A 12,448-nucleotide genomic window follows, 5' to 3' on the forward strand; every position below is an offset into this window, starting at 1 on the left:
CTTTCTTTCTTTCTTTCTTTCTTTCTTTCTTTCCCTTCCATCCTTCCTTCCCTCCCAGGGTGGATGTGTAAGCTGTGCCAAGATCAAATCAACCAAATGCCCGAATGGAGTTCCCTCAGTAAGACCTCACCTCTCTCTCTATGTTTCTCTTGATGTGACGAGGGCGTACACATACAGGTGTACTCCTCGTACACATACATGAACAAGCAACATGGTTTAGTATTTTCCTCAACCCATGTTTATTTCTAATAACACCACAGCTGTGTGTTTGACAGGAATCCGTACACTTTGGCTGTTCTTACCCAATTACGCTCAGCTCAACTCCCCCCTTAACTCTGGCAGCAACCGGCTGCTCTCTCCTCTGCAACGCAACTGTCACGGTAAAAGCACAGACACACATACAGCATGCACGCACGCACACACACATACACACACACACACACACACACACACACACACACACACACACACACACACACACACACACACACACACACACAATCACAACGATCAGTACTCACATGTTTTTGGAATGCCACTACACTGTTCATTCAGTTACTTTTCTCAAACACAAAACCAATAGAATGAATAGTACAACAATGCAATTATGCAATGGCATTATGGCAGGTTATTGACCCGTAGATAACATAATAGTAGGTAAGCTAACGCATAGCGTCATTTAGTTTAAAATGACTGACTGATCTATCGATTGATTGAATGCTTGAATGCATGATTGATTGATTGATTGATTGATTCGGTTGACCGATGGATCGTTTATTGAATGCTTGATTGATTGATTGACCGATGGGTCGTTTGAAGGACACCTGATCCATATGTGTCGGTGCCGCGCAGGACATAAAGTGAGCGATGATGCCCAGTAAACGGCGGGTGTGTTTGCCTTGTCTCCGTCATCAGAACGCGCTGTGCTGCGTGGGGTTCTACGGTCCAGACTGCAGCCCCTGTCCCGGAGGCTTCCAGACCCCCTGCTCCAACCACGGCCAGGTCAGACACCATGGCCTCCATTTTCGTCACCGCTAAACCCTAAATCCCTTTGCCTTTTCTTTTTACTATTTTTGAAAACTAAAATGGCCAGTCTACAAGCTCACAACGTGTCAATGTAGATTGGCTAGTTGAACTATTCAAAAATGTTTTTCAAAATGGTAAAAAAGGAAAAGAAGTTTAGGGATGAGGGGTTTAGCGGTGACGAAAATGGAGCCCCATGGGCCCTATTTTCACCCTGCTACACCCCTTATCCCTACAAGTATTTTCATTTTACTATTTTGAAAACATTACAAATCAAAATCAACTAGTCTATCTTCATCGACATGCTGTGAGCTTGTAGATTGGCTATTTGAACTATTTAAAAATGTTTTTCAAAATAGAAAAAAAAGCAGTGTAGGGATAAGGGGAAATATGGCCCCATGACTCTTGTAGATCACCTATTCCACTGAATTATATAATGTACAGGCGGTGGTGGTATGTAACTAGGTACATTTACTTAAGTACTGTACTTAAGTACAGCTTTGAGGTGTTTGTGTTTTTCCAATCTCGAATTATTTTACTTCTACTTTTACTCCACTATCATTTGAAAACTTTAGTTTTTGTAGATTTTGATTATTATTACAAAATGTACATTAACCACTTAACTACTTAAGTATGTATTTGATGCAGATACTTTTGTACTTTAACTCGAGTACATTTTGAATACGGGACATTGCAGTACTTTTACTTAACCCATTCTGGGTCGGGAACCCCTTTTGGTGTTTTAACTAAGCATTATGTTATACTTTAGCTATTGAAAAATAGCAGATCTACAAGCTCATAGCACGCCACCGAGTGGCGCGCTACGAGCTTGTAGGTCTGCTATTAACCACTGGTTTAACCACTGGTTAAAGGTCACTTGTTACTTGCGCAAGCAGAGCGTGCAAGTACTAGTTTCGCCCAGGACGATATTTGATGCGTATGCACTATGCTTGTGTATACATAGGAGCATTACCTTTAATCCTCCCGACACTAAAATATATCGTCATTACGTCACCATCGAAAACCAATTACACCCTGGCATTGGGTCCTTTAATCCACATCTTTATTACGTCATCATTGAGAGCTAGTTATACCAGTTATACCCTGACGTCATATGCTGGGACGGTGCATACGCATCAAAAGTGGCGCAAAGTAACCACAGTATACCGCTAATCAATGTACAAATTACATATACATATACACAGAGGCATTTAGTATTAATATCACTATAGTCCAAGATTAAGTCAATTTAAAGCAATTGACAATTTAAAATAAATAATTAAATAATTATACTGTATACGTGATAACATATTATATTTCAGTTTATATACCTTTTTTTTCCATCGGATATCGATGATTTATTTTTCTTTGAGAAACTAAAAAGGGATCCAGAATAATTCTAAATCGATAAAACTGTATTTCTTTAATAGATAGAAACTTGTACCATACTTCATAATACTACTTTTTTACATGCATAAAGTAGGTAAGTAGCAAATAGCTGAACCTAATAATTCAACATTTCAAACGTTCCTTCCCAGAGAAGCTGAGATTTGACAGTTTGTAGCGGTCGACAGTACTTGCACGCTCTGCTTGCGCACTAGTAGGCCATTTATGGCCTATTAGTGTGCAACAAGCAAGTAGGCACTCGGCAGAGTGCAGTTCTAGTTGGATCTGTATCCGAGTGCAAGTTAAAAGTTTGGGTTAAAATCCTAATTGGATATCCTGACCTGAAAATGCAATTTACAGTTTGTTTACTAAAGAGCTGGAGAGACCAGGGGACTCCCACTACAGAACAAACACCGTCAACGAGTACTATCAGAATATAGAGCTACTTAATATATACTTATTTTAACAAAAGAATATCACTTAATACCCCATCTTTAAGTGGTTAATCAGGCAAATCGATTTAGTATAGGCTATCATTCACTTGTTTTTCTTTTGTCTTGTCAGTGTATGGAGGGAATCGAGGGGAACGGAACCTGCATCTGTGAGGCCAATTTCAGAGGCTCCAAATGCCACTACTGTGCCAGTCCAAACCGCTATGGACCCAACTGTGACAAGAGTATGTCTGGCACACGTCCTCAAGTCTTATTTCACAATGACAAGGCAGCTTGTATATAGTCTTTTTGACTATATATAGTCTATATGACTACATTTGCACCCGCCATCACTACTGACGACCGTAAAGAAGTCTTTTGTGGCGACTTTTGTGACGACCTAGTCATGATTGACTTCCCCCTAGTGACCTTACTATAGCGACCTAGTCATTTTTGGCTGCCTCCTAAGCCAATGAACGGCATAAAAACCCATACTCTGAACGCTGCAACACAGAGCGAGTGGCAACAGAAGCCAACATAATCTAATGTTATGAGCTAACTGGAGCTAGAGGACAACCATTAACAAAACACAGTGAGTGAACCAACAAATGAAAGTTGGAAATGAGCAGCTTGGAAATGAGCAGCATGTTGCACCTGGCGGTTATGACTTAGATTCATTCTTGTTTTTACTTACAGTACCATCAACTGAGTGTGAAAAAGTACACCCATACAGAAACTTTTACTCAAGCACATTTTGAATTACAAACTTTTACTTGTGTTTCCACATTGCGGTATTGATTATTTTTTATTTAAGTAAAATAAAAAAGTGAGTAGGCTACTTATGTGGGCTTGCTTCTCTCTCCCCACAGCCTGTGACTGCATCCACGGCCAGTGCGACAACCGCCCGGAGGCCAGCGGCCGCTGCAAGCCGGGCTCCTGCCTGAAGGGCTTCACAGGGCCGTACTGTGAGCGCCGCACCCAGGTCTGTGGCGCCAAGGTCCAGTACTGCCACGCCCACGCCGACTGCGACTTCAACGAGGGCGCCACCAAGTGTGTGCACCGTGCAGTCACTTCAATGGGCTTTTCACGAGCCACGTCTAGCATTGCTGGCTGTCCAGGGTTAATTTTGACAGCAAATGTTTTGATTTTGTTTTAGTCATAGTCTTTTGAACAGAGTTTCATTTAGTTTTAGTCATATTTCAGTTGTTGTTTTAGTGTTTTAGTTGTTGTTGAGATAATGTGGAACATATAGCTCAGGAAAAAAAATGCATTTTAAGCGGATAAATCTCTAGATCGGCTATTTTCAGAGCACAACCAAACATAAAATGACCTGTCTTTTAATTCTACTGGATCTCCACTAGTCGCTCCCTATAATATTTTAGTCTAGTTTTTACTTGTTGACGAAAAAAGGTAGTTGATGAACATTTCTCGTCATAGTTTCAGTCTGCGAAATCAACAGTGATTGCGTCGACGTGAAAAGTGTGTGTAATAACTTGTTTGTTTTCACTCAGTAATAGCTGTGTGTGTGTGTGTGTGTGTGTGTGTGTGTGTTGTAGGTGTGTCTGTAAAGATGGCTACCAGGGTGATGGCATCACGTGCGTGGAAGCGGACCCGTGTGATACACCACTAAGAGGGGGCTGCAGTGTAAATGTACGTAAGTCACTTACTGTTAATTAAAGTCAGGGTAACAAAAATGGCACTACCTTCTCCCAATTTCACTGTGTAATAATTTTGAAAACATTTTCCAATGCAACTATACTCTGTATACTGTCTAGCTTGAGTGCTGCCAGAAGAAGGAGGTCCCAACTCCCGAATCACCACCCATCCACCTCGGAAAATGACGAGTCATAATAGCGAATCTCTAGGCGGCCCCCCGTAGAAATGCATTGGAAATTGGATGTGGGAATTACGATATTGCTGCAAAAGAAAGAAGAAGTCTGAACACCCTTTTAAAGTTTTGGAGAGCTTTTAAAACGGTGTGCAGACTTCTTATTTCTTTTGCAGTTTGTTATTTTTGTTCGAGCACCCGTTGAATTAGCCTGGGATGCACTTTCGAATTACGACATTAAACACTCTACTTTGTTAGCGACCTTGACCAGCGATATTTAGGCTATCACACCCCTCCTATATTCAGCTATTGTGTCGATTTTTGTCCTAATACAAACATTAAATGCCATCGACAATGAATGGAGAATTTAGACGAGCAAATCGATATTTTTGTTAAATTCCCATTGACAATGAATTGAGAATTTCCGTCATGTGTGTCTGAGCAAATCGACGTTACGTCATGATGATGTACGACGATAAGAGCGCCCTTCACTTCACGCGGGTGTGATTTTTTTTATATATATATAATTGACCAGACCAGTTTTGCAATATTCATAGTGAAACAGAGTGTCGGTGACTTCTAGCTCCAGGCTGAGGCTTGTTAGAGCGGGCACTGAGGCAGCGCAGAAAGCCCAAAATGGCCACCTAATGGAGGGGAAAGGAACTGGTTGGAATAACGTGTTCCTTTCCACGCGCTACGTCCAACCAGGGACGTAGTTATTGGTAACTATATGTTCCATGCTGGCCCCTGCAGGCTAAATGTATAAAGACGGGACCAGGGACGCACTCATGCCAGTGTCTGGCCGGGTGGAAGGAGGACGGCGACGAGTGCCAGCCCAGCAACAACTGTGACAGTGCAGAACGAGGCGGCTGCCACCCCAATGCCACCTGCATCTATGTAGGACCTGGCCAGGTAATGTAACGAGGCGGCTGCCACCCCAATGCCACCTGCATCTATGTAGGACCTGGCCAGGTAATGTAACGAGGCGGCTGCCACCCCAATGCCACCTGCATCTATGTAGGACCTGGCCAGGTAATGTAACGAGGCGGCTGCCACCCCAATGCCACCTGCATCTATGTAGGACCTGACCAGGTAATGTAACGAGTGGGGGCTGCCACCCCAATGCCACCTGCATTTACAGTATGTAGGACAGTGCTCTGAGAAAATACGATTATTAGGGTAGTATGCACAGCAGTCATTTTGGAATGAACTCTTCCTACTTCCAGGCCACTTCCCTACTTCCTACACAGGTGTTACCGATACCCTGACTCTGTTTGACCAGAATGGAACAGAGCGTTCATTAGTATCATCGGTAACACCTGTGAAGGAAGTAGGGAAGGGGCCCAGACGTAGGAAGATTAATGTGTATTGTGTACCCCATTAAGCTGAAAAGAAAGGTGGAATTAAGCCATTTCAGCCGACAGCATGCAGTACTATTGTTGCTGAAAACCGTGAAGCCGATGCTCAAACTTATATTTAAGCGATATTATACGAGAGGGTGTTCTTCTTCTGTGATACCTGAATAGAAACAAGCCTAGTTTTATCTAGCATCAGTATTATAATGACTCAAATATTAAATAATCTGCACCACCTCAGGACATTGTGGTATTGCAGCTAAAACTGCTTTCAAAGTCCAGAAAGAAATGACAAGGACTGGTTATATCAGAGTGGTGATTGAGGCTCAAACCATTAGAAATAAGTTTGAGGGACAAAATTCAATATGATATTAAATATTTAAAATGCATGTTATTTCTGCTTTAAAAGGAGTCAATGTGTTTTTGTTTTTTTAAACCAACAGAGTGACTGCATGTGTAAGGCCGGCTACCGAGGCAACGGAAGGGACTGTGAAGCCCTCAACCGCTGTGTGACTCCGAGTGGAGGCTGCCATTACCTGGTGGGTACTAGCAGTATGTCATGTCCCCGACTCCCAACGCGGAAGCTTGTCAAGCTTCCACGTGCGTAAGCACCCGTGAGAATGTCCCATTTAACCCATTCTGGACGGGAACCCCTTTTGGTGTTTTAACTAAGCATTATGAAAAATGCGGCACAAATCTGTCTGAATTCTAAATTAAGTGTCGGAGCTGAAATAAAAATGTAAATATGAAATAAACATGCTTGAACACCTAGCTACATGCTTAAACATGTACAGTAGCTAGGTGTAATGTTAGAGACCACAGAAGTGAACCTTTCAAGCCTGTTTTCTCAACTCGCTATAGTTCTGTAAGACATTACTCTATAAGCCATATCTCCAAAACTGGTGGGTCAAACTGAACCACCAATATCAATTTGAAGTTATGATTCCCTGCTTTCATATGACATGAAAAAAATCCAATGGCAGTCCCTCAGTCAAATCTAGTCACATATATTATTTCAGAGCGAACGTTTTTTTTATTTATTTCGACGTCAGGCATAAAAGTTACTTTCCACCACTGATCAGATCACCAAATCCCAAATTGTGCCCGGTTTCTGCAGGCCAGCTGCAGAATGCTCTCCGGCCAGTGGAAGTGTGTGTGTGAGGACGGGTACGCCGGGGATGGAGAGATGTGCTATGGGACCGTGGAACAGGTTGGTAATATTTGTCTTGACCCATTAAGACTTTTCCCCCCCAAAAATAGCAGCTATAGGAGCTTGTAGATCTGCTATTTTTAAAACGGATAAAGTTAAAGTGGTGACACAGATCTTAATCGATTTATAAGCACTTTACATGCAGCAGTGTCGCACAAGAATAGCAAATCTACATGTTCACCACGTGTTTAGTTGTTTTTCACCTATAATGACATGGCCAAAATAGCGACTCCAGAGTTAGAAATGGTTAACCTAGTCAAAAGGAGGGAAAAAAAACTAACAAACCTCTCACTGTTGTTCCAGGAGCTGGTAGTGCTTCCTCAAGCCACAGAGTTCATCAAATGGGTCACTGTGAGTATATCCTGAGATGTCATGTTTCTACAAAGGGTGGAGTTTCTGTTTTATCATTGTTGTTGTTATTATTTTAATAACTCGAGTGGTGCTCGTTGGGCACTGGCCTACTTGGAACGATGCAAGTTGGGAATACATGCCCCACCCAGTTATAGATCTAGGGGTGATACAACCTAGGTCAGAACAACATTGGGATGTCAGAACGTGCTATACTAATTCCTACACGGGTTCCGTTCATAACCACGCCCACGGGCAAGTTAGGTTTACTTTCTGGTTTAAGGACTTCAGTGTTTTCAGTGTCAAATTTGAAGTCGGTGAAGCGGACGTAGGAAAACGCTGTGTGTTCTTTCACCCGGAAAATACATTTTTGTGGCCGCGATCGTTGGCTTCTTTGGTTATGGGCCGTTGAATAAAGCTTGTTTTGCCCAAAAAATGCAATCTGGGAAAATAATCACAGATAAATGCAGTTTGACTTGCCATGGGGTTTCTTTTGCAGAATTGCCTCGGTCGTCCAGTTTCCCCAGCAGGCCTCATAGCGTAGTCCATATTAAGCATATCGCTTCTTACACTATATTTTTTTCATCAATCTGAACAGACGTGCTATGATTGGCCAGTACAGTCACTTTGATTGGCAGTTCACCCCAAAACATGATTTACGAGACTGTGGCGGCTCATTTTGTCACGGTGTGTCGTCAGGTGAGGACCCAGAAGCAGAATCAGGCAGGCAAACAGATGAAGTCCAATGACCATTTATTAACACAAAACATCAGGAAACACATTAACATCGACTATAATCTGGCAAGGGAAGACTAGATACAGGTGCAACATAACTACAAACAATATATCATTGGCTGAGACTAAACAGGAAACAGTAACTAGGGAAAACAAGAAACACTAGGACATCACTACACAGTAAAAGTGTGCAACAGACTGATATCCTGACACATTTCTTTGGCATGCCTGACACAGAACTCCATATATTGGAATAAAGGGACACAGAGAGGCAGAGACGGATACAGAAATATCCATATTTGGGCATAAAAGGGACACAGACAAATGGGTGTAACCGGGTACTCTGACAACGGGTACAACAGGTATTGCATAGCCGGGTGGGGAATGGAATGGATCTCCAACTTCCATTGTTACCGACTCGTGCTCTACAGCCGGGAACCAATTCTGCAAAATAAACCCCATCATGATGGTCATTTGGGATCAATATAAGTAGGAGAATGAGCCTATATTATATGTTATTTAGTCTGGAGTTGTCCTTTTAAGTGGTAATGGTGGGCTGCGAACGCTTGCAAGTGGATCCGGCAAGGTTTTGGAACCACTGGCCGCCGCCGCCTATAAGATGTGTCTGTCTCTAATAGAAGGTTGTCTGTGTGCCGTCCTCCAGAGCACCGGACTGTCCCAGTCTCTGTCGGACATCACCCTCCTCACCCTCCTGATGCCGTCCTCTGAAGCAATAGCAAAGATATCCAGGGAGGACCGTGACTTCTGGACGGCCAAGGGCAACCTTCCCAGCATCGTCCGGTAAGAACCTAATGTGGTTGATATTGTCAGCTCTGCCAAATATATTGCGTTAGTTTAAACTCTTAAACTCAAATGGAACCAAATGGACCACGGGCAACTCTCAATGAACAGGAACAGGCTACAGTATATAGAGGGTATGCGCGTGACATCATCATCAAACCAGGACGTTATGCAGGAACGCCTACTGAGTGTCAAAAAACTACTTTCTGGCCTTGACAGGCCATACATCCACACAGAAAAGTCTGATATCTGATTGCATTAAACAACATTAAACAATGTTAAACTCACTTTGCATGTTGCTTTGACACTCGTTGTGCACTTTAAGCATGCACTCTATTCAGAATCAGTAGTTTCGGGCAGCAACAACGAGTCTGGCCTATTTCTAACGACTCTCATGATGCATGTATTCTGACTCTCCTGACAGAAATCACATGATCATGGGAAACTACCCGCTGTCAACTCTGCGCAACATTTCCTCTGTGCCGTCCCTGCTCAAGACAACACTCGTAGTTTCAACCTCTGCCGAGGTGAGTCCACACAGGTGAGGTCCCAGGGACATTCAAGGTGCAGAAGTAGCTCACGTTTACCTTTTTGCCTTCTTATCATTTAGACCGTAACCCATTAAGACCCGTCTTCTAAAATCAGTTTTCTGAAAAGACGTATGTTGCTACTGATGTTCAAAACTTTTTTTCAGTAACCCCACAATTATGTATTTGGCTGCAGATCCCCATCTCAACATATTTTGTACCAGGGGACCCACAGAAATAAATATTTGGGTTTAAAATAAACTTAAATAATACATATTACATTTTCACGATTTTTCAAAAATAGCAGATCAACAAGCTTGTAGCGCTATGACATTGTATATCTGCTAATGGCACGTTAGGGTTAGGATTAAGTTGATTCTTATCCAGAGTGACATACTGCACACTACTTGCACGCTTCAGATGAGCTTCAGTTCTAAGAACACACATTTTCCAAGCAACCAATAGTAGCCTATAAACTGTTTGAGACATATAGTGATCATACTGTGTGTGTGTGTGTGTGTGTGTGTGTGTGTGGTGATTGTGAACGATCACGGAGGGGAGCAGTAGAGGGTGTTCTATGTAAATAAATAATTAGTAGAGTACAAGCGTGGAACTAGGGAAAGGTGTGTGAGGTGCTGATTGATGGCTGGCATTAACCAAACATAAAATGACTTGTGTTTTAGTTCTGCTGCATCTCTTCTCTACCAGTCCCTCTCCCTTGCATTTTAGTCTAGTTAATATTATAGACTCTAGACTTTTATTAGTATATTTTGTCTACGTAGCTTCGTTTTTATTCCGTTTTGATTTAGTTTTCCTCAGTGGAAAAAAAGGTAGTCGACGAAATTAACATACTGAACCCAGGCAGGGGTGTTTTCTCCTGACTACAGTTTAGTGCTCATTATAGCAGATCCTGTTGCCTCGACGCTGGACTTTCTGCTTCCCGCGTGACTTTGTCAGTCTGTGTATGTTTTTGACCTGCCGTGTAAACAGCAGACATTCACAGCACTGTATAGTTAGTTGCATATAACTCCCATCATCTGGTCAGTCCACAGTGATTGGGGGAGCGACCATCGTCACGGGAAACGTTGCCGCGACCAATGGATTGATCCATATCATCGATAAGGTAGGTGCCTTCTTGGACCATTAATACGCAGTTCTCCGTACAGCTAGTATACAGTAGTTTTTTTAAGATATTTTTGGTTTTTTTTTTGCCTTTATTTGACAGGTGACGGTAAGTAAACAGGAAAGGGGGGAAAGAGATTGGGGGGGGGGGGGGAGAGGACACACAGCAGTTCGTTGGGATCGGGACTCAAACCTGCGAGGGCCGCGACAGGCTGTGAAGCTGGCCACGGTGCCTGGACCGCTGAGCCACGGCCCAGGCCATTATACTGTAGTTCTTGTCGATGAGTGATTATTTCTTTGTCTTCTGTACTCTCCCCCGCTCATACCTGCAGGTTTTGATTCCCGAGAGGAAGATGAGTGAAGGCCTGCTGGAGCTGCTCACCCTGCGGCCAGAGTTCTCCCTGTTCAGATCCTACCTCATTGTATGTAGAAACAAAGTTCAGATCCTAGTTAGTTAGTTACTTTATTGACACGAATGTATAAAACATTGGGTCCAAACAATAATAATAATAATAACTTTAAAAAAGGTACAATACATTAAAATATACAATACACAATACCGAATATAGCATTATAGAAATGCTGTGGTATTCGATTTATCTTGTCCTTCATGGCGAACACAAAGTTTGGGTCCCAGCGTGAAGCCCATAGTTGAAGTGCTGTCTTTGAGCACACCTTTCCATACTGAACATTGGCCATGATGTGTTGCCTGGTGACGTGTGTTCTCTTTCAGCAACATAACCTGACTGACGAGGTGGAGCAGGCAGACGAGTACACCGTCTTTGCTCCGACCGACGCCGCTGTCAACGACTATCTCAAAAAGACATCCGCAACAGCCATGGTACTGTATATACCATGCACGTACTGTTTCCCAAACACCAACCCATTTATATGGGTCCCTTTATTCATTTTTTTACTGTATTGAATTATTTATTATTCACATTATTTATATATTACAAATGGCGTAACATGAATGTATTCAAATAAAGTTGGACAAACGAGAAAGGTATAGATTAAAGGCACAATACAAAAAACAAAACCAAAAGAAAAAGGCACGCAGCACACTACAGTAACCATGAAACTATAGACACAATTTTCATTCATTTTATTTCAAAACATTTTCAAAAAACATTCCATAAAAAAGCTACATTTTACAGCAATTAAAAACAAATTAAATGATCACAATTGCGCTTGTGAGCTTGTAGATCTGCTGTTTTCTCTAGTCCGGGGGAGACATCACATTTCTCTTTTGGATCACGGGATATACCATAAGTACAATGTGTGTATGGTTGTTTTGACAAATTCAGCACGAATAATATTCAAAACGCAGTATAGTGCAAACAAAGAAGGCAAGAAAAAAACGTAAGACGACGACAATAATGGTTTAACCTCATCCAATAGTAAAACAAATGTGGAGGTTATTTGAAATGTTGCAAAATTATCTTGAACCCGTGTGTGTGGCGATGGCAGGACGCGAACACGACACGCTACCACGTCGTACTGTCAGAGCGGCTGTTGAAGACGGAGCTGCTGGGCTACAAGGAGACCATGCTGGGCTTCTCCTACCAGCTGGCCATCTTCTCCAGGGATGGAAAGGTATAGTATATAATGCTTGTATGCTTGTAAATTGTTGTATAATGTGTATTATTATTGCAGATGAGAGATGACAATGTGGTTCTCCC

General features: G+C 42.4%; 1 protein-coding gene across 3 annotated transcripts in view; it reads left to right on the plus strand.

The window, feature by feature from the left end:
* stab2 (stabilin 2) overlaps positions 1-12,448 on the plus strand; it is a 75,671-nt gene that overhangs the window by 22,783 nt on the left and 40,440 nt on the right. For all 3 annotated transcript variants that reach the window (XM_080757929.1, XM_080757930.1, XM_080757931.1), the window contains exons 19-34: positions 59-118; positions 276-380; positions 916-1,002; positions 2,974-3,085; positions 3,710-3,890; positions 4,397-4,490; positions 5,422-5,580; positions 6,467-6,562; positions 7,141-7,233; positions 7,537-7,584; positions 8,981-9,117; positions 9,542-9,644; positions 10,690-10,767; positions 11,099-11,188; positions 11,500-11,607; positions 12,237-12,362. In XM_080757929.1, the coding sequence (XP_080614055.1) occupies positions 59-118; positions 276-380; positions 916-1,002; positions 2,974-3,085; positions 3,710-3,890; positions 4,397-4,490; positions 5,422-5,580; positions 6,467-6,562; positions 7,141-7,233; positions 7,537-7,584; positions 8,981-9,117; positions 9,542-9,644; positions 10,690-10,767; positions 11,099-11,188; positions 11,500-11,607; positions 12,237-12,362 (1,677 nt within the window). The remainder of the gene's footprint in view (positions 1-58; positions 119-275; positions 381-915; positions 1,003-2,973; positions 3,086-3,709; positions 3,891-4,396; positions 4,491-5,421; positions 5,581-6,466; positions 6,563-7,140; positions 7,234-7,536; positions 7,585-8,980; positions 9,118-9,541; positions 9,645-10,689; positions 10,768-11,098; positions 11,189-11,499; positions 11,608-12,236; positions 12,363-12,448) is intronic.

This window comes from Protomyctophum bolini (genome assembly GCF_963924005.1).
Source record: "Protomyctophum bolini genome assembly, chromosome: 23".
Taxonomy (NCBI): domain Eukaryota; kingdom Metazoa; phylum Chordata; class Actinopteri; order Myctophiformes; family Myctophidae; genus Protomyctophum; species Protomyctophum bolini.